This window comes from Oncorhynchus keta, chromosome 36 (genome assembly GCF_023373465.1).
Source record: "Oncorhynchus keta strain PuntledgeMale-10-30-2019 chromosome 36, Oket_V2, whole genome shotgun sequence".
NCBI lineage: Eukaryota > Metazoa > Chordata > Actinopteri > Salmoniformes > Salmonidae > Oncorhynchus > Oncorhynchus keta.
In genome coordinates, this window is record NC_068456.1 from 28560358 (window position 1) to 28585715 (window position 25358).

General features: G+C 45.1%; 1 protein-coding gene across 3 annotated transcripts; it reads left to right on the forward strand.

Annotated features, from left to right (window-relative positions):
• The first annotated feature begins 272 nt into the window (after positions 1-272).
• On the forward strand, positions 273-25309 carry LOC118369875 (peroxiredoxin-like 2A). 3 transcript variants are annotated; one of them, XM_035754652.2, is made up of 7 exons: positions 10849-10993; positions 18496-18720; positions 19041-19220; positions 19707-19798; positions 19994-20134; positions 23255-23419; positions 24396-25309. In XM_035754652.2, exons 2-7 carry the CDS (start codon positions 18501-18503, stop codon positions 24489-24491), a joined length of 894 nt encoding a protein of 297 aa, XP_035610545.1. In that variant the 5' UTR covers positions 10849-10993; positions 18496-18500; the 3' UTR covers positions 24492-25309. The 3 variants fall into 3 exon arrangements, with proteins under 3 accessions (XP_035610547.1, XP_035610546.1, XP_035610545.1); XM_035754654.2 differs by lacking the exons at positions 10849-10993; positions 18496-18720 and adding an exon at positions 273-291; XM_035754653.1 differs by lacking the exon at positions 18496-18720 and having other exon boundaries at positions 10839-10993.
• Positions 25310-25358: the final 49 nt, after the last annotated feature.

Here is a 25358-nt window from a genome sequence, read left to right on the forward strand (position 1 = left end):
TCTAGTTCTCCAGAGGGTATATATACAAAAACACTGCTTGAAAACCAAAGGGCACTGGGCAGACAAAACACCTTAGAATCAATATTAGTAGTAGAAAAGTTAGTCTATACCAGAACCATAGACACACAATGTTCTAGAGAGGGACAATATTCCACTTGTTGCAACAAAGTCATATCGACTGAAGCTGATAGGAAAAGTGTTTGTTTTTAAACCAGCACTACAGCCAGAACGGTCTAGTTTGGTCATTGGGTTCAATGTTCACCTGAGGCGATGGGCTGTGTGGTGAGGAAGGTAAGTAGGCTAAATTCTAGAAATGTCGAATTATCAAGCTTTCTACCAATAACAGATTTTTTTTAAACATGTATTTTAAAACTATAGTGGACATTATGTTCCATGTCTCAAATATAATAAAAACGTACTATTTATTCACTGGCCACGTTTTAGTGCTTAGGATAATGGTGTAACATCGTTTCTATGGAGATGGATGACGAGGCCACATTCAGTCATTTTTGACAAATTATTACGTAAACCCCATGCATGGATTCAGATGTTTTTTCTAAATCCGTGAGAGGGAATGCTGTCGGTCGAGCAACCTGTTAACCTCACCGATTACTTAGCCCAACGGAGAAATTCACGAGAAAAGTAGCACATTTTTTGCTAGCTAGATAAGTTAATAACGTCGTTAGCTGTTGTTGTTGTAACGTTATTAACACGGGCTGTTGATATGGTTAGCAACACATTTTGTGATAGCTTGCCTATCAGTATAAGCAATTTTTCTCGTTTTACACAGTAATTATACGTTTGTAAAAGCTATGGCAGTGTATTTGTCTAACTAGGGAGATTCCCAGATACAGACTAAGGAGAACGCTTTTTCATTCCTCTGGAGTCTTGAAAGCTGGAGAGTTGAAAACGTATTGTAATGACCTGACTAGATCATAAATGAACAATTGTCCAGACAGAGGCTTGAGTTTGCGAATTGACGGTTTATTAAACCAACTTTACACAGGCTACTGTTTGGGCCGAAGCACACGCCAAATAGATGACAGATAACCCACAAGCCAATCGTGACCTTCTCTTGTGAAGCCCAGACGTAAGAGAGCGAGAACAAAGGCTGAACCTGGTCTTAACTTCCAATGCTCCACCCCCCTGCCCAACCCCCCTCCACGCCACTCCGCCAACCACCAGGATGCCCGGCATCAGAACATTCCAGGCATTCCCGTGATTGGCAGATAGCAGGTTGATTGACATGTCGGACCCCGCGAACACCGGGTACTGGTCAGTACAACACAACCACCTCCTAGCCTAACACATAACACTTTCTAGGGAGTTTTTCCTAGCCACCGTGCTTTTACACCTGCATTGTTTGCTGTTTGGGGTTTTAGGCTGGGTTTCTGTACAGCACTTTGAGATATCAGCTGATGTACGAAGGGCTATATAAATAAATTTGATTTGATAACACACAGCTGTCTGTGCGGGTCGCTACACAGCCCCCCCACCACAAAGTCCCTCGTCCCCGAGGGAACAAACAAAGTCTCTGAAGCGACCCGGAGGTCTCCTTTGCCTGTGTGGCCGTGATGGTCGCAGAGTGCCCCTCTGGGACCCAGGGGATGAAGGCAGGGATATGGGTGACAAGGAAGCGGGAACGGGTAATACAGTCCGTGGCTCTGGGGAACCACGCAGTGACACAGGGGGGGAGACAGGGGGAGTGGGCTGTCTGGAGCCTTGTCTGCGGCACCTGAGGGTGGGTGCCTGGAGAATGTCATTGCCAGAGAGGGGAATGTGGGGGTTCCTGGGGTTTGGGGAGAAGAGGCCCCTCTGTATGGGGCTAACCTGTCCCGGTGCAGTGCCACCTTTCTCCCCTGGGAGGAAGCTGCACCGGTACACAACCTCCCCTACCCTCTCCAGGACACTGCAGGGTCCCACCCAGTGACTGTCCAACTTGGGGCATCTGCCTTTTTTTCCTTAGGGGCTGTAGACCCAGACCAGCTCCCCAGCCACAAAGTGCCTTCCCCGGGTGTGCACGTCATAGTTCCTTTTCTGCCTCACACCTGCATTCACCAGCTGCTCTCTGGCGAAGGTGTGGGCTGTCTCCAGGCGGTCCTGGAGTCTCCGGGCATACTCCGGCCCCGGAGGAACATGAGGGCTATCCAGGGGCCGACCAAACGCCATCTCCGCAGGGGTGCGGATCTCTCTCCCCAGCATGAGGAGGGCAGGCGTGCAGGAAGTGGAGTCTTGGACAGCGGAGCGGCATGCCATGAGGACCATAGGCAGGTGCTTGTCCCAGTCACGCTGGTGTTTGGAAGAGACGATGGCCAGCTGCTGTCCAAGCGTTTTGTTGAAGCGCTCCACAAGGCCATCACTTTGAGGATGGAGAGGAGTAGTGCGGGTCTTGTGCATACCCAGCCTCTCACACATGGTGGCGAACACACGGGACTCAAAGTTTCTGCCTTGGTCGCTGTGGATGGACTCTGCAGCTCCAAACCTGCTGAACATCCCCGCTGTCAGGGCGTCGACGATGGTCTCTGCCTCCTGGTCAGGCAGAGCATAGGACTCGGGCCATTTTGTGAAATAGTCCATGGCCGTGAGCACCCAGCGGTTTCCACTGTCTGTGGTGGGGAACGGCCCAACTACATCCACTCCCACCCTCTCCATGGGAGCCCCCACTGGGAACTGTTGGAGCTGAGCATGAGAGCGGCCTGGGGGGCCCTTTCTCGCTGTGCAGTTGTCACAGCGGCGACAAAAGTCCTCCACATCCCTCTTGTGCTGCCCCCAGTAGATGCCCTGACGGAGACGGCGCAGTGTTTTTGTGACCCCAAAGTGTCCAGTCCCCACCCCCCCATGAGTACTCTGGAGCACAGCCTCCCGCAATGCTTTTGGGACCACCACCTGCCACCTCTCCTCTCCCGTAGCTGACTCCTTCCATGCCCGCTGTAGCACGCCATCAGCCAGCCGCAGTCTCTCAAACTTCGACCACAACCCTTTGGTCGCGAGTGAGAGCGCTGTCACCTCTTCCCATGGTGGGCTCACCTGCGCCTCTACCCACTGTAGCACTGGCTATAGGTCTGTGTCCCGTCCCTGCTGCTGCCGCCATTCAGCCACGTCGACAGTCTGCAGCTCACAGCAGAGCTGTGCGTGCCCCTGCCCTGTGCACCACCGTGAAGTCATACGGCTGAAGCTCCTCCAACCAGCGTGCCGTGCCACCTGCCCCTCTGGCTCTCTGAAAGACATGAGCCACTGGAGAGCAGAGTGGTCAGTCCTTACAGTAAAGGGCAGACCACCCAGGTAGTACTTGAAGTGTTTGACGGAAGCCACAACAGCCAAGAGCTCCCGCCGGGTGACACAGTAGCGGCGCTCATGTTTGTCAAATATTTTGCTGAAGTACGCCACCACTCTCTCCCCCTCTGGCCCCACCTGGGCCAGCACCCCACCCATGCCCACATTGCTCGCGTCTGTGTCCAGGATAAAGGGCAAGGTGAGGTCAGGGGGGGCGAGCACGGGGGCCTCGATCAGTGCACGTTTGAGGGTGTTGAACGCCTCCTCACACTCCACTGTCCAAGTGAAAGCCTTGTCCTTCGGCAGCAGGCGGTTCAGTGGTGCAGCAACGCTTGAGAAGCCCCGTACAAACCTCCTGTAGTACGAGGTTCAGCTGACGCTGGTCGGTGGGGGTGGGCCAGTCTCTGACAGCCCCTACCTTGTCCTCCATGGTGCTGATCCCCTCCTTCCCCACTCGGTGGCCCAAGAAGGACACCTCTCTCCTCATGAAGTGGCACTTCTCGGGGTGGAGCTTCAGACCTGCGGCAGCCACCCTCTCCAGCACACGCCGTAGCGCCCCAGGGCTGACTGGAAGGAGCTGCCATGGGCCAGGATGTCATCGAGGTATACCAGACACTGCTGTCGGGGGATGCCATCCAGCACCCTGTCCATCAAACGCTCAAAAGTAGCTGGAGCGTTGCACAGGCCAAAGCACAGGACCTTGAACTGCCAGTGTCCTCTGTTAGTGGAGAACGCAGTTTTGGCTCTGGCCTCTGGGGAGAGGGGCACCTGCCAGTAGCCACTGCGGAGGTCTAGTGAGGAGAACCAGGAGGACCCCTAACCAGGTCCAGCGACTCATCGATACGTGGTATGGGGTATGAGTCCTTCCTGGTTACCTCATTCAGCCGCCTGTAGTCCGCACAGAACCTCAGCTTGCCCCCCTTCTTCGGAACCATGACGACTGGCGCCGCCCAGGGGCTGTCTGAGGGCTCAATGAAGTCTGCCCGCTGCATCTCCAACACAGCCTTGTCTGCCGCCTCCTGGCGTGCCAGCGGGATACGGCGGGGACACATCTTGATGGGTCGAGCATCACCTGTGTCGATCTCATGCTGCACCAGATGAGTCTGACCCACCTCTTCCTCACTCAACGCAAAGCTGTCTCTGAATTCAAACAGCAACTGCCACAACCGTTCCTGCTGCTCAGGGTCAAGACCAACACAGTTCCTCCCCCATATCTCCCTCACTGCAGACAGTGTCCTCTCCTCTCCCATCTGGGGTAGCTGGGCTGGGGGGGTGCGGCCCGGGCTCACAGAGGGCTGTGTCATGGAGGTAGCTGGGGGAATGTAACACACCGCCGTAGGTGACAGGGGGACTGGGGAAAAGTCACACACAGCTGTGGGGGAGGGGGCGCAGCCATGAGTCTCTGCTGCTTTAACTGTTGGAGTAAAGGGTTTGTTGGGTTGAGTGAATGTGACATTAGGGGGGGGCCATGGTGACTTCCGTCCCTCCCTGGAAGCTCAGTGTGCCCCTATTTAGGTCTAACTGGCAGCCTGTGCTCCTAAGAAAGTCCAACCCCAGGATACAAGGGTCCTGCACAGCCGCCACCCACACAGGATGACGCACAGTCCTGCCCCCTACTGTCAGAGTCATTATTCCCTTCCCTTTCATGGGTGCCAGCTCACCTGTGACTGTGCGGAGCTGCACAGTTGTAGGCTCACACTGAGTCCAACCTGGCACAATATCTGGCCTCACCAGGGTTACTGTGGACCCAGTGTCCACCAGGGCGGAGCGGGGCACCCCCTCCACAGTGACATGACAAAAGTCCCCAACACAGGTCCGGCCCACCACAACAACAACCTGTATGAACTGGTCCCGTGCTAGCTCGCTCTGCACGGAGGGGGGCATGTGAGCATATGCCCGCCGAGAGAGGCTCTCAATGTCATTAGCTAGCACCCGTAGAGGCTCTCCAGGCTGCCTGCGTCTATTACTCAGTTCGGAGCGCAGTAGCCCGGGCTGTACACACTGTCCATAGCGCCTCCTCAGTGCTCCCACTAAAGCAGCATAATCATGCCTGTCCTCGGGGCTAATCAATATCAAACAGGCCAGAGCTTCATCCGTGAGGCATAAAGCCAACTGCAGTGCCCTTTCTTCATCCGACCACCCCCTAAAATGAGCTAACAGTTCAAACTGAGCATGAAAAGCTTCCCAATCCGCCTTACCGGAATACTTCGGGGTCTTAACAGATACGGACGCAGCCGGGAACTGGGCGCCGCCATGTCTGTTTACATCCTGAGCCCCAGATTCCTCGCCACGCTGCGTCGACGTCACCACTTCGGTCCGCCCACCAGAATCCGCGCGAAATACATTCGACGAAGCACTCATGCCCGCTTCAGCCGCCATCGCTCTAACGTCCTCCCTCAAGCGGCCTCTGCGCTCCGACGCCCTGGCGATCTCCTCAGACAGAGCCCCCGACGTCCATTCACACACACCTCCTTGGCCATAATCGTCCCCTACCTCCACCTTCACTTTCGGATTCCCTCGAAGCATTTTCAATCCCCGTTCTCACCTACGGTAGCTAGCCACATAAGTCAGCTAGCTAGCTGGCTAACTTGTATCAACGTTTTTACTTCTGACACCAATGTAATGACCTGACTAGATCATAAATGAACAATTGTCCAGACAGAGGCTTGAGTTTGCGAATTGACGGTTTATTAAACCAACTTTACACAGGCTACTGTTTGGGCCGTAGCACACGCCAAATAGATGACAGATAACCCACAAGCCAATCGTGACCTTCTCTTGTGAAGCCCAGACGTAAGAGAGCGAGAACAAAGGCTGAACCTGGTCTTAACTTCCAATGCTCCACCCCCCTGCCCAACCCCCCTCCCCGCCACTCCGCCAACCACCAGGATGCCCGGCATCAGAACATTCCAGGCATTCCCGTGATTGGCAGATAGCAGGTTGATTGACATGTCGGACCCCGCGAACACCGGGTACTGGTCAGTACAACACAACCACCTCCTAGCCTAACACATAACACACAGCTGTCTGTGCGGGGTCGCTACAGTATTTAAACTGCAAAATGGTCGATTGCCTCTAGGAGTCCGTGTCTTCTTGCCAATAAATAGGGCTTTATGACTGATCAGTGGCCAAGCAAGCAGACCCCCTCAAGACATTGAGCGGATTGAGGATTTTTGAATTTGCTGTATATTCTCTATAAATGGGATATTCTGCAATTAGTTTAGCTACATTAGCTACATCCTCTCAGGAGGAGTCAAAGGTGAGGTTAGAGTTGTGTGTGTACAGTTACAACTATCACCATAATTAATTTGTTTAATATTTAGGGTGCCCATGTCAATACACAACATACAGCACATACAGGGGTGACCCAAATCTCTATAGGAATGCCCAGCTCCCTCTGAGAACTCCTGTGACTTGACCCCTGACCTCTGTCCTATTCGAAAAGCCTGCCGAGCCAGTCACAGCGGTTAAGACCCTGACATAAATGTTATTAATTTGATTTTCAGGAAGAAGATTTCTGAATATTCCAAATAAAGGCAGTTCAATTGACAATATCTACACCCATGCAACACCACTATAATGTCAGTGTCTATCCAAAGGCAATAGAAAACAGCACATTCTAATGTAATGTCATTGAATAGAAGATAATTTCAGATCCTCACATAAAAACAGAGAGGAATTAGCCTGGGCCCTGATCTGTTGTCTTGGTGTGACAATGGCCATAGGAGTTGGCAAGACAGCACAAACTGTGACCAGGCTAGCGAGGAATGGGATGAGTCAACAACAATGGCGGCATCCTGATTGGCATTTAGGCAACTGTGGGCGGTGAAGCATGTAAGTGTCCAATATTTTAGTCTCTGGGTCGTACTCAGTTGTCATCAAACTGAAGAGAAACGGATTGAAATACCTGTAGGGAGGTACTATCTGAACTTGTCCTATAAGAAATGCTCAATTTCATTTTCCGTAGCACAACATTTTGAAAAAGGTTGCTACAGTGTACCCTAATGAATACAACCCTGTAGTACCCCATAACAAGGGGTCAAATCAAATCACATGTTATGTGTCACATGCGCCGAAACAACAGGTGTCGTTAACCTTATCGTGAAATGCCTACTTACAAGCCCTTAACCAACAATGCAGTTAAGAAAAATAAGAGTTAAGAAAATATTTACTAAATGAAGTAAAGTTTTTTTTTTTAAGTAACACAATAAAATAAAAATAACTAGGCTATATTCAGGGGGTACCGGTACTGAGTCAATGTGCGGGGGTGTCGGAGCCTGATCTTTCACCTGTCCCTACACCCCACCAGGTGTCTCCCATTCGTCCCAATTATCTCCTGGTTTGTTTATACCTGCGTTATCTGTTTGTCTTGTCCCATCGGCTTGGTTTTCTCATTTTCGAGTTTCTATAGTTGCTGTTTTCTAGTCCTCCCGGTTTTGACCATTTTGCAGGACCTGACCCTGACTGTCATTCTTTACCTTTCTGACACTGCCCTGGATTACTGACCTCTGCCTGCCATGACCCTGAGCCTGCCTGCCGTTCTTTACCTTACTGACACTGCCCTATGTCGCTCTGGATAAGAGCGTCTGCTAAATGACTTAAATGTAAATGTAAATGTAAATTACTGACCTCTGCCTGCCCTTGACTTGTCGTTTTCTTTCCCCCTATTTTGTACATAGACATCTGGGATTCAAAATGTCTGCATCTGGGTCTTATCCTGAGTCCTGATAGCGGGTGCACGTTAGTCTAGGTAATTGAGGTAATATGTACATGTAGGTAGGGGTAAAGTGACTATGCATATATAATAAACAGTGAGCATCAGTAGCTTAAAAAAAGGGGGGTTCAATGCAAATAGTCCAGGTAGCCATTTGATTAACTGTTCAGTAGTCTTATGGCTTGGGGGTAGAAGCTGTTCAGAAGCCTCTTGGACCTAGACGTGGCGCTCCGGTACAGCTTTCCATGCGGTAGCAGAGAGTACAGTCTATGACTAGGGTGGCTGGAGTCTTTGACAATTTTTAGAGCCTTCCTCTGACACCGCCTGGTATAGAGGTCCTGGATGGCAGGAAGCGTGATCCCAGTGATGTACTAGGCCGTACGCACTACCATCTGTAGTGCCTTGCGGTCGGATGCCGAGCTGTTGTCATACCAGGCGGTGATGCAACCAGTCAGGGTGCTCTCGATGGTGCAGCTGTAGAACTTTTTGAGGATCTGAGGACTCATGCCAAATCTTTTCAGTCTCCTGAGGGGGAATAGATGTTGTCGTGCCCTCTTCACGACTGTCTTGGTGTATTTGGACCATGATAGTTTGTTGGTGATGTGGACAGCCCTGTTGATGTAAATGGGGGCGTGCTCTGCCCTCCTTTTCCTGTAGTAAACAATCAGCTCATTTGTCTTGATCACATTGAGAGAGAGGTTGTTGTCCTGGCACCAGACTGCCAGGTCTCTGACCTCCTCCATATAGGCTCTCATTATTGTCCGTGATCTGGCCTACCACCGTTGTGTTGTCGGCAAACTTAATAATGGTGTTGGAGTCGTGCTTGACCACGCAGTCGTGGGTAAACAGGAACTAGGTACGCACACCTGAGGGGCCCCCGTGTAGAGGATCAGCGTGTCAGACGTGTTGTTCGCTACCCTTACCACCTGGGGGCAGCCCATCAGGAAGTCCAGGATCAAGTTGCAGAGGGAGGTGTTTAGTCCCAGGGTCCTTAGCTTAGTGATGAGCTTTGAGGACACTATGGTGTTGAACGCTGAGCTGTAGTTAAGGGTGTGAAAGGAAGCCCCGAAAAATTGTTAAAGACTCCAGCCACCCAAACCATAGACTGTTCGCTCTGCTTCCGCAGAGCCCAATTTGACTGGAGCTCTGAGCAAGATTCCCAAAGGCTGGAGTGTTGGCAAGTGTGTTGATGTAGTGTCCACAACTAAATCATTGTGGAATCTGAAAAGACACATCCCGAAAGCATGATGGTGTACTTACTAGATGGAATTGCTAAAAGAAAGGAACGAGGTGGGTAGATAACTGTGTCATTGTAGCAAAGTATTTATAAACAAAAAATCTGATCTCTTAAAAGAGTTTTGTTAATGTTTGTTCTATTTATACAATAGGCCATAATTGATTTTGGCTCAATAGGCCTGGCATATTCCCACTTTCTAGGAGCTTTCCATTTTGATTGGGTTATCTTGCCTATAAACCTTTAGGCCTACCTATAATGACCAAAAGTATGTGGACACCTGCTCATCGAACATCTCATTCCAAAACCATGGGCATTAATATGGAGTTGGTCCCTTCTTTGCTGCTATAACAACCTCCACTCTTCTGGGAAAGCTTTCCACTACATGTTGGAGCATTGCTGTGGGGACTTGCTTCCATTCAGCCACAAGAGCATTAGTGAGGTTGGCACCGATATTGGGCGATTAGACCTGGCTCGCAGTCTGAGTTCCAATTCATCCCAGTACATCACTGGGGCCAGTCAATCTCTCTTCTGAGCCTAAGTATCTACTCCCATCACTAGAGTAACTCATCAACACCAAAAATAACATTGCAATGTAACCAAGCCCAGGTGTAGGCCTACCCTGGTAGTAAGATTTGTTATCAGACTTATTGAGAAGTGTTTCTCTGTGTTAGGCTATGTGTGTGTATGGGCCATGTGGTGTGTATGCAGGGGGCACAGGGTTGGGTGTTTATCTGTCACTCTAGGCCTAATCGGTTAGTCTACTGAAAACATAACTGTGATATATTGTTAGGGTTGCGTCAATTCGAATCTGGTATCAGGATAAATATGACGTTGAGTCACCGATTGTATACTATGTATTTTTTATTAGCTAAGCAATAAGTGGTAAATGCAATTTTCGTATGGGCTCTCTGTCCCACCTCGCAGGGCAAAACAGAGAGCTGACTTGTTCCTGACAAAGATATTATAATATACTCTTGACAGAATTAGTTCCTGCTTCCGAGCCTGCCTGTCAGAGTAGAGATTGGGCGCAGAGCTGGTCCCAGCCCCCGGGCGCTCCAGCGGTCAGTCGTTGTAGTGTAGAATATACAGTTATCAGGCACCTGGCTCCTGTTATCTAACAAAATACCATTTGTTCTCGCAACACTACGTTCTGAATGTGCCCCCCCAACTCATTGCACAGTTCCTGTCTTCATGTTATTCTGTATTTTTCCATCATGAGAAAGGCCCATGGCCCTGAAACGATTAACAATGTCTCAAGTCAGCTATGTTGCATAACACATACATACATCCACACAAGCCAACAGCAGATAATATTCAATCACATATATGGTAATGGACTATAGTGCCTAACACAGAATCCTCACAATATACAGCCAAACTGTTACTAATTGGTAAATAGTAACCCTGCTTTTTGTCCATGAACATGTCATTCTAATTACTCTGTTACCAGAATTTACCACCTCTGATATGTGTGTGTGTGTGTGTGTGTGTGTGTGTGTGTGTGTGTGTGTGTGTGTGTGTGTGTCGACACACATTCTCGGTACATTACGCCTCGGTGTATAATTTTTTTTCTCAACAATTAATCTGTCAATCTGTTTTTATTGTACAAAAAATAAACTTCATTTGTGTCCAAGGTCCGTGTTATCTTGTGCGATTAGTTTCCCTGCAATGACTAATCCATTTATCTTGATCAACTGATACACCTACGCCAAATTTAGATATTTTGAACGGAGACGTCAACTGCACTCTTCTCCTTCAACACAATATTTGTGAGTATCATTCCTTTATACATTATTTGAAATATTGTTAAACATTTTGTTGCGAGCATTATTTCAATCAGCAAGCTAACGTCATCACGCAGTTAGCTACCGTTAACCTAGATAGCCAGCTCGCCCAAATGCTCGCACAAAGTGAACAAGCTAACGTTGTGTCATTGTTACTACTAATTTATACTTGGCCTATTTAATGCATTAATCAAAGAATGCCAACATAGATTTAGCTAGCTAGTAAAGTTCACTTTATAATGCCACTTACCAGTGAACATGATTGTCTGTCTTTTAGTGGGTCTTAAGGTTAAGGTTACTTATCAAATTGGTGTAGCTAGCTAGTTAGCGGGGTGCGCGTCACTCGCTCTGAGTAGTAGTTGTTCCCCTTGCTCTGGCGCGATGGGTAACGATGCTTCGTGGGTGTCAGTTGTCGATGTGTGCTGAGGTTTCCTGGTTCGAGCCCAGGTAGGGGCGAGGAGAGGGACGGAAGCTATAATGCAAGCTATCTATGTCAAATTGCATTGCAGTTGAACGCAGCAAAATGGTCTTGGATAGGGTTTGCATGGGAAGACGCATTTAATAATTTGTGTTACTCAATTTGAAATAAGCGCTCTAAAATAAGGAATAATAAATTGCAGAATTCAGTTAATATTCAGATCTGTAACTAGCATACTTTCCATTTAATCTTAGTCGCGATAATCGATCCTATGTTCTCACATTTTCGTTGTCAATAATAACAGTCCGTTTCTCAACTCATTGTCAATGTGTAAATCAGTATAGCTAAGCTTACAATGTAAACATTCCTTTCCACTATCTATCTATATGGAATCTAGTCAAATCAGTTCATGTGCGGCTGCCAGGTAGTCTATTGGTTGTTGTTCTCATTAGGGTTCAGGCCTTTGTCCTCACTCTGGGAAGGGAAGTCACACTGCAGTAGTTAGTCAAGACTGTCAAGTCACAGTGAAGTGCAGAACAGAGTATTTGGGACTGAATGAGCTGAACTTGAGGGAAATGAATGCACACCTTCAGTGGGTGATTGTTTGATAAATGAATCGATGTTTGAAAATGGAATTTTAGTATTTTTTTAGAATGACCATACGTGTAGGTTTGTGTTCAGTTTGGTTTCACATATATTTCATGTATGTAGGCCTAAGCATTTGGTGGACCATTCAGACTGTCTTGTTCAGAGAAAATGGAAAATACCCGAATGATTCATATCTTGAAAAATCCACATCTTGAAAAATCCACATCTAAGTAAGCCCTGACAATACAGTAACAGTATTTTGTTCATGTTCATATAGACTAATAATAATTATCCTCAATTGACTATACTGATGATTCACTGTGTACTGTCTAACATTGTATGTTAAGGCCCCTCTTGCTTATACAAGGGGAAGAAGGATTAGCCATGTAAGCTATCGTCTGAGACATTAGGGTGTGTGCGCTCAAGCTTGTGTGTGTGTGTGCGCTCAAGTGTGTGTCACACCTGTAACTTTATAACCACAGTACAGTTTGATGGTCGAAAGATAAGTCACAACAAACGGAGCAGTTCATATGTTTGTTACTAAGTCACGCCCATCAGTTACCTGAGGACAAACAGGTTTGCTGTCATTCATTAAACAATGCCTAAGGTCATTTCCAAAAGGACCCATGAGCACCAACATGTGAAGTTCAAAGGAGAATGTTAAATCTGGTGACAAATGAAAGCTAAGAGATTATATATTTGATAAATAAAAAATTTCAACCATTTTCTAAGGAATAAGCAACGGCTTTGATTTCTGGCTAAACAGATAGACTTATTAAGACTTATTTTCTATCAGAAAAAGTCTTCAAATCTTTTGGAAATAGACAGGTTGGTTGTTTAGCAACAAAACCCAACACATGCGCAACTATGGGGCAAAACAGACTGGGTTGGTTAGATTTTTTTGCAACATGTAAATTATATTTACAAATACATTTGCATAATGAGCCACTTGTTGTCGCTCAAATACATTGTTAGTTGTTGGTAGCTAGATTCTTCTGTTGCCATATTAGCATTGACATAAAATCATTCAAAACACCTAAAAAGAAGACATGGTATCAAGAACAAGATTAAACAAGCTGAAAGGAGTTACTTTTCCCCACATGTGGGAATAGTCATGTAAGTAAACAACAGCTTAAATGACAGGCATGGCATTTTGTCATTGTTGCTAGCTGTCTGACCGTCCAGAACCACAACGCACAGACTTCTGCCCCATTGAAGCGTGATGTTGTCAGCTTACCCATCTCTGTACAACAATATGTTGAAGTAAAGACCCCTGCCAACTAATATTAGAGGCCTGTAATTTTTATCATAGGTACACTTCAACTATGACAGACAAAATGAGAAACAAAATCCAGAAAATCACATTGTAGGATTTTTAATGAATTTATTTGCAAATTATGGTGCAAAATAAGTATTTGGTCACCTACAAGCAAGCAAGATTTCTGGCTCTCACAGACCTGTAACTTCTTCTTTAAGAGGCTCCTCTGTCCTCCACTCGTTACCTGTATTAATGGCACCTGTTTGAACTTGTTATCAGTATAAAAGACACCTGTCCACAATCTCAAACAGTCACACTCCAAACTCCACTATGGCCAAGACCAAAGAGCTGTCAAAGGACACCAGAAACAAAATTGTAGACCTGCACCAGGCTGGGAAAACTGAATCTACAATAGGTAAGTAGCTTGGTTTGGAGAAATCAACTGTGGGAGCAATTATTAGGAAATGGAAGACATACAAGACCACTGATAATCTCCCTCGATCTGGGGCTCCACGCAAGATCTCACCCCGTGGGGTCAAAATGATCACAAGAACGGTGAGCAAAAATCCCAGAACCACACGGGGGAACCTAGTGAATGACCTGCAGAGAGCTGGGACCAAAGTAACAAAGCCTACCATCAGTAACACACTACGCCGCCAGGGACTCAAATCCTGCAGTGCCAGGCGTGTCCCCCTGCTTAAGCCAGTACATGTCCAGGCCCGTCTGAAGTTTGCTAGAGAGCATTTGGATGATCCAGAAGAAGATTGGGAGAATGTCATATGGTCAGATGAAACCAAAATATAACTATAATATAATAAGGACAAAGAATACCATACCTACTGTGAAGCATGGGGGTGGAAACATCATGCTTTGGGGCTGTTTTTCTGCAAAGGGACCAGGACGACTGATCCGTGTAAAGGAAAGAATGAATGGGGCCATATATCGTGAGATTTTGAGTGAAAACCTCCTTCCATCAGCAACGGCATTGAAGATGAAACGTGGCTGGGTCTTTCAGCATGACAATGATCCCAAACACACCGCCCGGGCAACGAAGGAGTGGCTTCGTAAGAAGCATTTCAAGGTCCTGGAGTGGCCTAGTCAGTTTCCAGATCTCAACCCCATAGAAAATCTTTGAAGGGAGTTGAAAGTACGTGTTGCCCAGCAACATCCCCAAAACATCACTGCTCTAGAGGAGATCTGCATGGAGGAATGGGCCAAAATACCAGCAACAGTGTGTGAAAACCTTGTGAAGACTTACAGAAAACGTTTGACCTCTGTCATTGCCAACAAAGGGTATATAACAAAGTATTGAGATAAACTTTTGTTATTGACCAAATACTTATTTTACACCATAATTTGCAAATACATTAATTAAAAATCCTACAATGTGATTTTCTGGATTTTTTTTCTAATTTTGTCTGTCATAGTTGAAGTGTACCTGTGATGAAAATTACAGGCCTCTCATCTTTTTAAGTAGGAGAACTTGCACAATTGGTGGCTTACTAAATACTTTTTTGCCCCACTGTATATTTAACTTATAACTGTGTTTTTTTCCCTTCTCAATCTTTCTGTTGTGGTGGTCAAAGTAAGATTGAAAACAGCCTGGACAACCCATCCCTCTCTCTCTGCCTCTCTAGTTAATGTCACCTCTCTCATCTCTTACTGACATCTACCCAAGAGCCCCCTCTTTTTCCATTTACTGTAACCAGCATCCGTACCGACCGACACCGGACATCCATGGACGTTGAAATATGGTCAGTCTGCCCTGGCCTTGGTTTCAACGTCCACATAAGTTGTTTTTGGTTCAGACCGGACCAAATTTGAAGCAATCGTAGTGTGGATGGCACAGTACAGTAAAAAAAAGTTCAGTATAGTCCTGAACTGTGCAGAAGAATAGAGTAGAGTTTAGTACAATACACAGTACAGCACACTAGAGTTGAGTAACATATAATGTACTGAACTATAATATACTTTACTCTCCTGAACTGACACACCCAGACAATACTGACCAGAGTGAAAGTTTTACACACAGTGAAAGTGTAGTTCTTCCTTTTCTTAGTCAACATCCCACTGTACACATTTAAACTACATGCCCCAGGCTTAGGACTGTGACAGTCATTGAATTTTGGATGACGGTAAAAGATGAGGTAAAGAGGTTAATGGAACTCGACCAGAACATTGGAAATGCCATAGAAACGCGTGTGGGAAAGATCCCGACTCTCCTCATTTAAGCTATTGTTTATATGTGTATTTCACACTATATTGAGTATAATGCTTGTATGGATGTCAACTAGAGGTCGACCGATTAATCGGAATGGCCGATTAATTAGGGCTGATTTCAAGTTTCCATAACAATCGGAAATGGGTATTTTTGGACACCGATTTGGCAGATTTGTGTTTTTTTTTGTTGGTGTTATTTATTATTTTTTACACCTTTATTTACCTAGGCAAGTCAGTTAATTAAGAACACATTCTTATTTTCAATGACTGCCTAGGAACGGTGGGTTAACTGCCTTGTTCAGGGGCAGAACGACAGATTTTTACCTTCTCAGCTCGGGGATTCAATCTTGCAACCTTACAGTGAACTAGTCCAACGCTCTAACCATCTGCCTCTCATTGCACTCCACGAGGAGTCTGCATGTTACGCAAATGCAGTAAGAAGCCAAGGTAGGTTGCTAGCTAGCAATAAACTTATCCTATAAAAAACAATCAATCATAATCACTAGTTAACTACACATGGTTGATGATATTACTAGTTTATCTAGCGTGTCCTTAGTTGCATATAATCGATGCAGTGCGCATTTGCGAAAAAGGACTGTCGTTGCTCCAACGTGTACCTAACCATAAACATCAATGCCTTTCTTAAAATCAATACACAGAAGTATATATTTTTAAACCTGCATATTTAGCTAAAAGAAATCCAGGTTAGCAGGCAATATTAACCAAGTGAAATTGTGTCACGTCTCTTGCGTTCATTGCACGCAGAGTCAGGGTATATGCAGCAGTTTGGGCCGCCTGGCTCGTTGCGAACTAATTTGCCAGAATTTTACGTAATTATGACATAACATTGAAGGTTGTACAATGTAACAGCAATATTTAGACTTAGGGATGCCACCCATTAGATAAAATACGGAACGGTTCCGTATTTCACTGAAAGAAGAAACATTTGTTTTCAAAATGATAGTTTCCGGATTTGACCATATTAATGACCAATGGCTCATATTTCTGTGTGTTATTATGTTATAATTAAGTCTATGTGCTTCAAGCATTGCGCTGTTTATGACTTCAAGCCTATCAACTCCCGAGATTAGGCTGGTGTAACGAAAGTGAAATGGCTAGCTAGTTAGCTGGATGTGCGCTAATAGCATTTCAAACGTCACTCGCTCTGAGACTTGGAGTAGTTGTTCCCCTTGCTCTGCATGGGTAACGCTGCGTCGAGGGTGGCTGTTGTCGATGTGTTCTTGGTTCGAGCCCAGGTAGGGGCGAGGAGAGGGACGGAAGCTATACTGTTACACTGGCAATACTAAAGTGCCTATAAGAACATCCAATAGTCAAAGGTTAATGAAATACAAATGATATAGAGAGAAATAGTCCTATAAATACTACAACCTAAAACCTCTTACCTTGAAATATTAAAGTCTCATGTTAAAAGGAACCACCAGCTTTCATATGTTCTCATGTTCTGAGCAAGGAACTTAAACGTTAGCTTTTTTACATGGCACATATTGCACTCTTCTCCAACACTTTCTTTTTGCATTATTTAAACCATGAACATGTTTCATTATTTACTTGAGGCTGAATTGATTTTATTGATGTATTATATTAAGTTAAAATAAGTGTTCATTCAGTATTGTTGTAATTGTCATTATTACAAATACATTTTTAAATCGTCCGATTTAATCGGTATCGGCTTTTTTTTGGTCCTCCAATAATCGGTTGATCTTTAATGTCAACCCCAATACACGTTCATGTCACCGTCACCAATTACCTGCATTACAGTTAAAAAAAAAAACAACTAATATCCACTTTGTTAGATCAGAATTGTTGAATGTGCGCCAATCCAGCATCCTTCTATCCCCGAGGTCTGCGGTCCATTGACCTCTGTACAGCATCGATGACCTTGGTCACCATAATAACCATTCAATTAGCCAAATAAAAAAGGATGCATGTTTTTCTCCTCTGCTCCTGTCTGCACGTGCAGCCATAGAAATATAATGGGCAACCCCCATTCAAGTCGTTGGCTGTGTTGGAGAGGATCAAAATCAGAATGTATCATGGTTAAATTGTGACTGATCTCCAAATAATAATGAGTAGTTCATTATGATGCAAGATTCTTTGTAGATCCGTAAGGCGGCAGTTATCTGTACCTTCGGCTGCAATGTCGAACAAGCCAAATGATGGCATAATGGGTGGACTGGTGGCCATTGCGAGGCGCAAAGCAGGAAGTAGAAGTTGGAATTTGTGCTGTGATTTGTTGATTCAACTTAACTGACATTACCATAAATAAATTCCATTGCACGAGCCACATCAGTTAAAGGTGAACTCAGCAATATGATGTAGATCCAGAAAGTAAACAGCATAGTGGGTCAATTTCCGCTACAACTAAGAGGGGGTTGAAGCGCGAGGCTCAACTTCTCCCCCGTTTTGGTGCCCTGGCTTCCACGCTGTGACAGCGTGACACGAACCCGTGCACATGCGCAGATACTGTGTGTGACTGAGAGTGAAGTCTTGCATCTCGCTCATCTCAATATCTGCAGTGCTGCTCATGGCAATGTCATTTAGCTGAGTCAACCTTTAACATTCTATATTAACATGTAAATTATTGCATCACAATACCGCGCAGCCATTAAGTGTACCCATCAGTTTACCATTCAACATGTCACACTTTTCAGTCAGCTGTTTGTATTTTTATAGATTTTTTGGGGGGGTTGGTGAAGGTTAATTTATTTTCATGATGGTCTTCATCCATAACTCACGGTTATATGGTAATTGTGCCAGCCCAACCTAGGCTGTCTCTGAAAAGATAAACAAAAACATTGTTTTTAGCCTACTGTTTGAACATCGGTCACTACTTCCTAACAGTAGTTGCATGTGCCCATGCCATCTTTCAAACGCCAGTGATTTCACCCTCACGATAAAGGCTTTTGTTTTTCTTGTTGTCTCTTCAGAGAAAGTCTGTTTTATAAGAGTCAGAGAAAGTTCTGATGGGTTGTGTTTATACAGTCACCATGGCCCTGGCACTGGTCCAGTCCCTCTCCAGACACTCCGCTAAAGCCCTAAGGGCCAGATGGAGGCTATCTCAGACTCTGCACATCTCTTACCTGCCTCTGGGGGGTGCCATTCACAACAGCCAGCCCTCTACCAACCCTACAGCCAGACTTCCTTGTCTAAAAGCCTTTCACCTCAGCACAGCGTCATCCAGCCCTGACCCTAACAAGCCCAAATCAGGCAAGGAGCATTACATTATCTCGCTCTAGTGACACATTGCATGGAGTTTGTTATAGGCTAGTTCCCTTTACTTATCTTATGGCCTATATCAGTGACCCTAACCTTCCCACCCCCTAACCCATGCCTAAGAATGTTGCCTCTCGCTAACAGTAAGGTTCCGTTATCTAACAGTACCAGAAATCATGAGACATGTACATGTGGCATGACCGAGTAAGAAGATCGTCCCTCTTCTCTAGGCTCTGGTTCCTCTTAAAGTTTCTCCTTCCCTAAGAACAATAAATCACTCTGATAATCATGTTTGTCTATTTTTTTGGCTGCAGTGTTGTCCTCCAGCCTCGAGGTGGAGCTGTTTGAGATGGGGATGTGGTCTCTGGGTCTGGGGACCTTAGGAGTTGCCATCGTTGGAATCTTCCTGGCCAACACTGACTTGTGTCTGACCAAGGCTGCCCAGGCCTCGCTGGAGTACCTGGAGGACGCAGACCTCCGCTCCACTGGAGACGGTACGAGGGCCCTGGTTCACCCGCTGGGCATGGCCGGAAAGTGCAGAAAACTGTCGATCATATTGGCACCAAACGTTCTACAGTATGACAATGACATTCTGTTTTACATTCATACTAGAATGTAGCAAGGTTAGAGCCTTTGGTGCCAACATGGCAGCTGTTAAGATTTGAAATCTCAAACAGAGTTTACAGAACTCTGAATATCTTTTTCATAGCTCTGAGCAAGGCATTTTGTGATCCACAATATGCTAACGAATATCTGCTCGCTTTTTTTCTGCGACACTCTGAAACAACGGAAGAGCGAAGCCTAATTATTACAATTATTATCTGGGTGATTTAAAAAATGGTCTAGGCACACTGGTGCTCCAAGAATAGTTTTTATCCAGGTCGAACAGAAAAATATTTAGGCGCATATGTGACCAAAATTGTCACACTGCAGAGCCCAGGGACCAATGCATGACCTGTGTATATGTGTGTGTCCTGCAGATGAGAACACCATAAAGGCCAAAGCTCTGTGGGAGAAGACTGGAGCAGTAGTCATGGCTGTACGACGGCCCGGATGATTTTTGTGCAGAGAGGTGAAGTGATGTCACTGATACTATACAGTATAGTCAGCTTTTTTACTTACAGGGAAAGTTCATCCGAAATGGTCTTAATTCAAGTCTATATTCCACACCATATATTGTTGTCGTGTAGATTCCGCTGTATGCATCAGGAGAATAAACAAGACCCCATCCTATTAATGAAATTGTACTAATTGTGTGTGTGTGTAGGAAGCTTCCGAGCTGTCCTCTCTGAAGACCCAGCTTGAGGATCTTGGGGTCCCTCTAGTTGCCGTGGTGAAGGAGAACATCGGCACGGAGATCCAGGACTTCCGACCACACTTCGCTGGGGACATCTATGTAGACGAGAAGGTGAGGCCCTGGGTGTTTCTCAGTATGCATACTATCGTGCTCCACACTATCATGCTACAAGTGCACCATGTTCTCTTGAGTATGTTCTTGTGAGGACGAGAATGTGGAGAATGCATAAAACGATACATTTGAGAAGCACTGGTACATTCCTACTGTATTATCTCACGCTGAATCTCCTCATTCACTGAACCTTCTTCCAGGTCAGGACAATGGCAACAATAGGCAAAACCAGATCTACACAAAGAAAATGTTTTACTTCACAACTATCAGCTAGGTATAAGTGAATCTGAATAATCTAGCTGTCCAGCTAGTTAAACAGACAAAAATGACCGAAAACTAATGTTATGCACATTTTGTGGGTAACTGGCTAGCTAGCCAGTTAGCCCTATGGACTTACCCATTCAATGAACCATCTTCCAGCCAGGACAACAATGACAAAACAAGATATACACAAAGCAACCGTTTATCTCATAAATATCAGCTATCTATATGTGCTTCGTAATAATGTAGCTAACCAGATAATGACCTAAAACAAATATTATGTTAATTCTTCGTGATTAGCTTGCCAGTTAGCCCTATGACTTATTATGGGCTTGTGATCTCCGGTACGTAGGCAGGTAAACATGCCAAAATGAACACCGCATGTATTTATTAACGTATTAAGATAAAGTATGTTGCCTGATGACAATACTTTATGAGATGTGAATAGGCAACAATTCATTCCGAAGTCGAAGTGTATTTTCTCTCGCTTCAGCTCAAATAATGGCCACCATTGATTTCAACAAATGTTGCATAATTTAGTTGTTGCATCATATTTCTTTGCATACTTTCCGTTGAAGCTTGCATCGATGCAAAATATGTACAGTTGAAGTCGGAAGTTTATATACACTTTGGTTGGAGTCATTAAATCAAATTTTTCAACCACTCCACAAATTTCTTGTTAACAAACTGTAGTTTTGGCAAGTCGGTTAGGACATCTACTTTGTGCATGACACAATTAATTTTTTCCAACAATTGATTACAGACAGATTATTTCACTGTATCAGAGTTCCAGTTGTGCCTTTTTTAAACAGCTTGGAAAATTCCAGAAAATGATGTCATGGCTTTAGAAGCTTCTGATAGGCTAATTGACATCATTTGAGTCAATTGGAGGTGTACCTGTGGATGAATTTCAAGGCCTACCTTCAAATTCAGTGCCTCTTTGCTTGACATCATTGGAAAATCAAAAGAAATCAGCCAAAATTGTGGACCTACACAAGTCTGGGTCATTATTGGGAGCCATTTCCAAATGCCTGAAGGTACCACGTTCATCTGTACAAACAATAGTACGCAAGTATAAACACCATGGGACCACGCAGCCATCATACCGCTCAGGAAGGAGACGTGTTCTGTCTCCTAGAGATGAACGTACTTTGGTGTGAAAAGTGCAAATCGATCCCAGAACAACAGCAAAGGACCTTGTGAAGATGCTGGAGGAAACGGGTACAAAAGTATCTATATCCACAGTAAAACAAGTCCTATATCGACACAACCTGAAAGGCCGCTCAGCAAGGAAGGAGCCACTGCTCCAAAACCGCCATAAAAAAGCCAGACTACGGGTTGCAACTGCACATGGAGAAATGTCCTCTAGATTGATGAAACAAACAGAACTGTTTGGCCATAATTACCATCGTTATGTTTGGAGGAAAAAGGTGGGGGCTTGCAAGCCGAAGAACACCATACCAACCGTGAAGCACGGGGGTGGCAGCATCATGTTGTGGGTGTGCTTTGCTGCAGGAGGGATTGCTGCACTAAACCAAATAAATGGCATCATGAGGAAGGGACATTATTTGGATATATTGAAGCAACATGTCAAGACATCAGTCAGGAAGTTAAAGCTTGGTCACAAACGGGTCTTCCAAATGGACAAAAAACCCAAGCATACTTCCAAAGTTGTGGCAAAATCAAATTTATTTATAGAGCCCTTCGTACATCAGCTGATATCTCAAAGTGCTGTACAGAAACCCAGCCTAAAACCCCAAACAGCAAGCAATGCAGGTGAAAAGCACGGTGGCTAGGAAAAACTCCCTAGAAAGGCCAAAACCTAGGAAGAAACCTAGAGAGGAACCAGGCTATGTGGGGTGGCCAGTCCTCTTCTGGCTGTGCCGGGTAGAGATTATAACAGAACATGGCCAAGATGTTCAAATGTTCATAAATGACCAGCATGGTCGAATAATAACAAGGCAGAACAGTTGAAACTGGAGCAGCAGCACAAAATGGCTTCAGGACAACAAAGTCAAGGTATTGGAGTGGCCATCACAAAGCCCTGACCTCAATCCTATTGACATTTTGTGGGGAGAACTGAAAAAGTGTGTGTGAGCAAGGAGGCCCACAAACCTGACTCAGTTACACCAGCTCTGTCAGGAGGAATGGGCCAAAATTCACCCAACTTATTGTGGGAAGCTTGTGGAAGGCTACCCGAAACATTTGACCCAAGTTAAACAATGCTACCAAATACTAATTGAGTGTATATAAACTTCTGACCCACTGGGAATGTGATGAAAGAAATAAAAGCTGAAATAAATTATTCTCTGTACTATTATTTTGACATTTCACATTCTTAAAACAAAGTGTTGATCCTAACTGACCTACGACAGGGAATCTTTACTAGGATTAAATGTCAGGAATTGTGAAAAACTGAGATTTAAATGTATGTAAACATCCGACTTCAACTGTACAAATGGAATACGCATTAGAGAAGTGTCCGCCGTGTTCCGTTTCGCATACTTTGATTTTGACTCCGAACTTCCATACTCCTATATGCGTGCTCAGAGCATGGTCGTATGTATTTTGAGAAACACCCCGACTCTCTATGGGTGCATCTCAATAGTCTATAGAAGGTGAGACGGACTTGACTATGGGTACATCTCAATAGTCTAACAAAGGCTTCCTCTCCTTGTCTCCATTCCTTCATCTGCACTGGCTTAAATGAACTGTGAACATGTTTGAATCGATTTCTACACAGGCCTGCTATGAAGGAGAGGAGCTGAACCATGTGTAGATATAGTATGCCTGTTGTCTGTGCCTGAGTTTTGAGTTTTCTTTTCTCTTGATTGATTAGTTTACTTGTGTTCTTTGCAGCACCACTTCTATGGCCCACTACAGAGGAAGATGGGGGGGCTGGGCTTCATCCGTCTGGGGGTGTGGCAGAACTTTATGCGGGCCTGGAAGGCCGGTTACCATGGCAACATGTTGGGGGAGGGCTTCGTCCTGGGAGGCGTGTTTGTCATCGGAGCAGGGAACCAGGTACCCCACACACAGGGCTGTGCATCAATGGATTACGCTCAGCCACAGCTGGGAATCATTAACTGGAGCTGTTAAGGTGTCCGCATGCTTCTCAGCCGAAACAGTAACAGTTTGTGCCAATACGGTGACATTTTTGTTCATTTTTGACTTCAGTAAGGGTTTTTTCAGCTGTTCGGGCACACAATTTTGAGGCAAGCCAAAGTCTACTCCCCTTTGTCTGTGATTGGTCAACAGTAGGGATTCTTCAATTAAGTCTGTCATTCAACGAGAGATGACTTGTTTTCATTAAATTTTTGTTGTTGAAATACTGCACCTAAGATTTTAGGTGTGCAATTTTACATTAAACTAAGATCTCCTCTCATTTAAAAAAAAAATTGCAATGACAGATTTCTTGAGTTAGATTCATTCGTACTATTTTGAGGAACTGTAATGTATACTGGCTACGGTGTCTCAAAATTGATAAACAGTACTATTGCTGCTTTTTTCCCCTTCATTTTTCAAGCAGAGGTCTATTAAGGGAGTATGCTAGCACTCTGCTGGGTGCCAGCCGAACTGAAGCATGCTGACACCTTTAGACTCCAACTGCTGACACATGTATGAGGGGAGAGACTCAACCATGATGGATCCAGTGCTGCAGATGAGACACACACACTATCTGTTATCAACTCAGTAATCAGTGGCCATGAGCAGAGACAAGGGAAGGAAGTCCTCTAGGACAATATTGATACAAACACAGTTTAACCGAAATGTATAGACCAAGAGCAGCAGCATTGTTGTAATATAATAATAATAATATATGCCATTTAGCAGACGCTTTTATCCAAAGCGACTTAGTCAGTCATGTGTGCATACATTCTACGTATGGGTGGTCCCGGGAATCGAACCCACTACCAACTGAGCTACAGAAGGACCACATTGTGTTGAGGTTGTTTGGTATTACGTAGGTCCCTTTTTTAAATGGTATTTTTTTCCTCAGGGAATTCTTCTGGAGCACAGGGAGGAGGAGTTTGGCAACAAAGTGGAGAATGAAGATGTTTTGCAGGCTGTCAAGAGAATTGTTCCAGTGCAATAATGGTTAGTTTTGTGTTCACGAACTTAGTAGCATTAGACCAACGCTGATAGAGGCCTGTTTCATTCACAACATAACTTTATCCCAACAAGTGTTTTTGAGTTGTGTATGACATTTAAACTTGAAACAGGCATTTTTCATATCTGTAGTTCTCCTGCACCAACCTTATATGATTTCTATTATTGCTAGCTCCGCCCATCAGAACGCATCTCTTCCTCAATAACAATGTGAATGCTCAGGTGAATGATGAGCTCCACTGCTTATAATATCCTGACCTCATAAGCCCATTGGAAGACGAGGTGGACCATATTCCCATCTATTTTCTCTAGATGTGGAAACTCCAAGTTGTACCAACTAGACAGTGTTCTGTAGGCGTAAGGTCTTGGTCAGGTTGTTATTGTAAAAGATGTGTTCTCATGACTTACCTGGTTAAATGAAGGTACTGTCAACCAGGGACCTTACTGCTTGCACTTGAACTGAGAACACTTGAACATTACTCATCTCTTGGGAGACCGGTATATCTACAACTGGTGTGTTTACACTTTTATTGAAGTCAAACTCAACGTGAGGAATGCATGGTTCTCTGCATCTGGATTTTGTACGTAAAGTCAGTCTTGTAACTTTGCAATGTGTTTCATGTTATACCTGTGAATGAGTGTGTGTGGTCAATGTGTGTTTATTAATGAAGACCTGACTGTAAACTCTGACGAGGGGAGCAGGTTTGATATCCAAACACACACTGACTTAACATACTCACCATGGCCAGGTTGGCAGGAAGCAGGTGTGTGAGAGACAAAGCACAATAAACCCATCACACCATCCTCTCTTTTCTCTGGACCGACATTCTAGAATACATTCGAACCCCTTCAT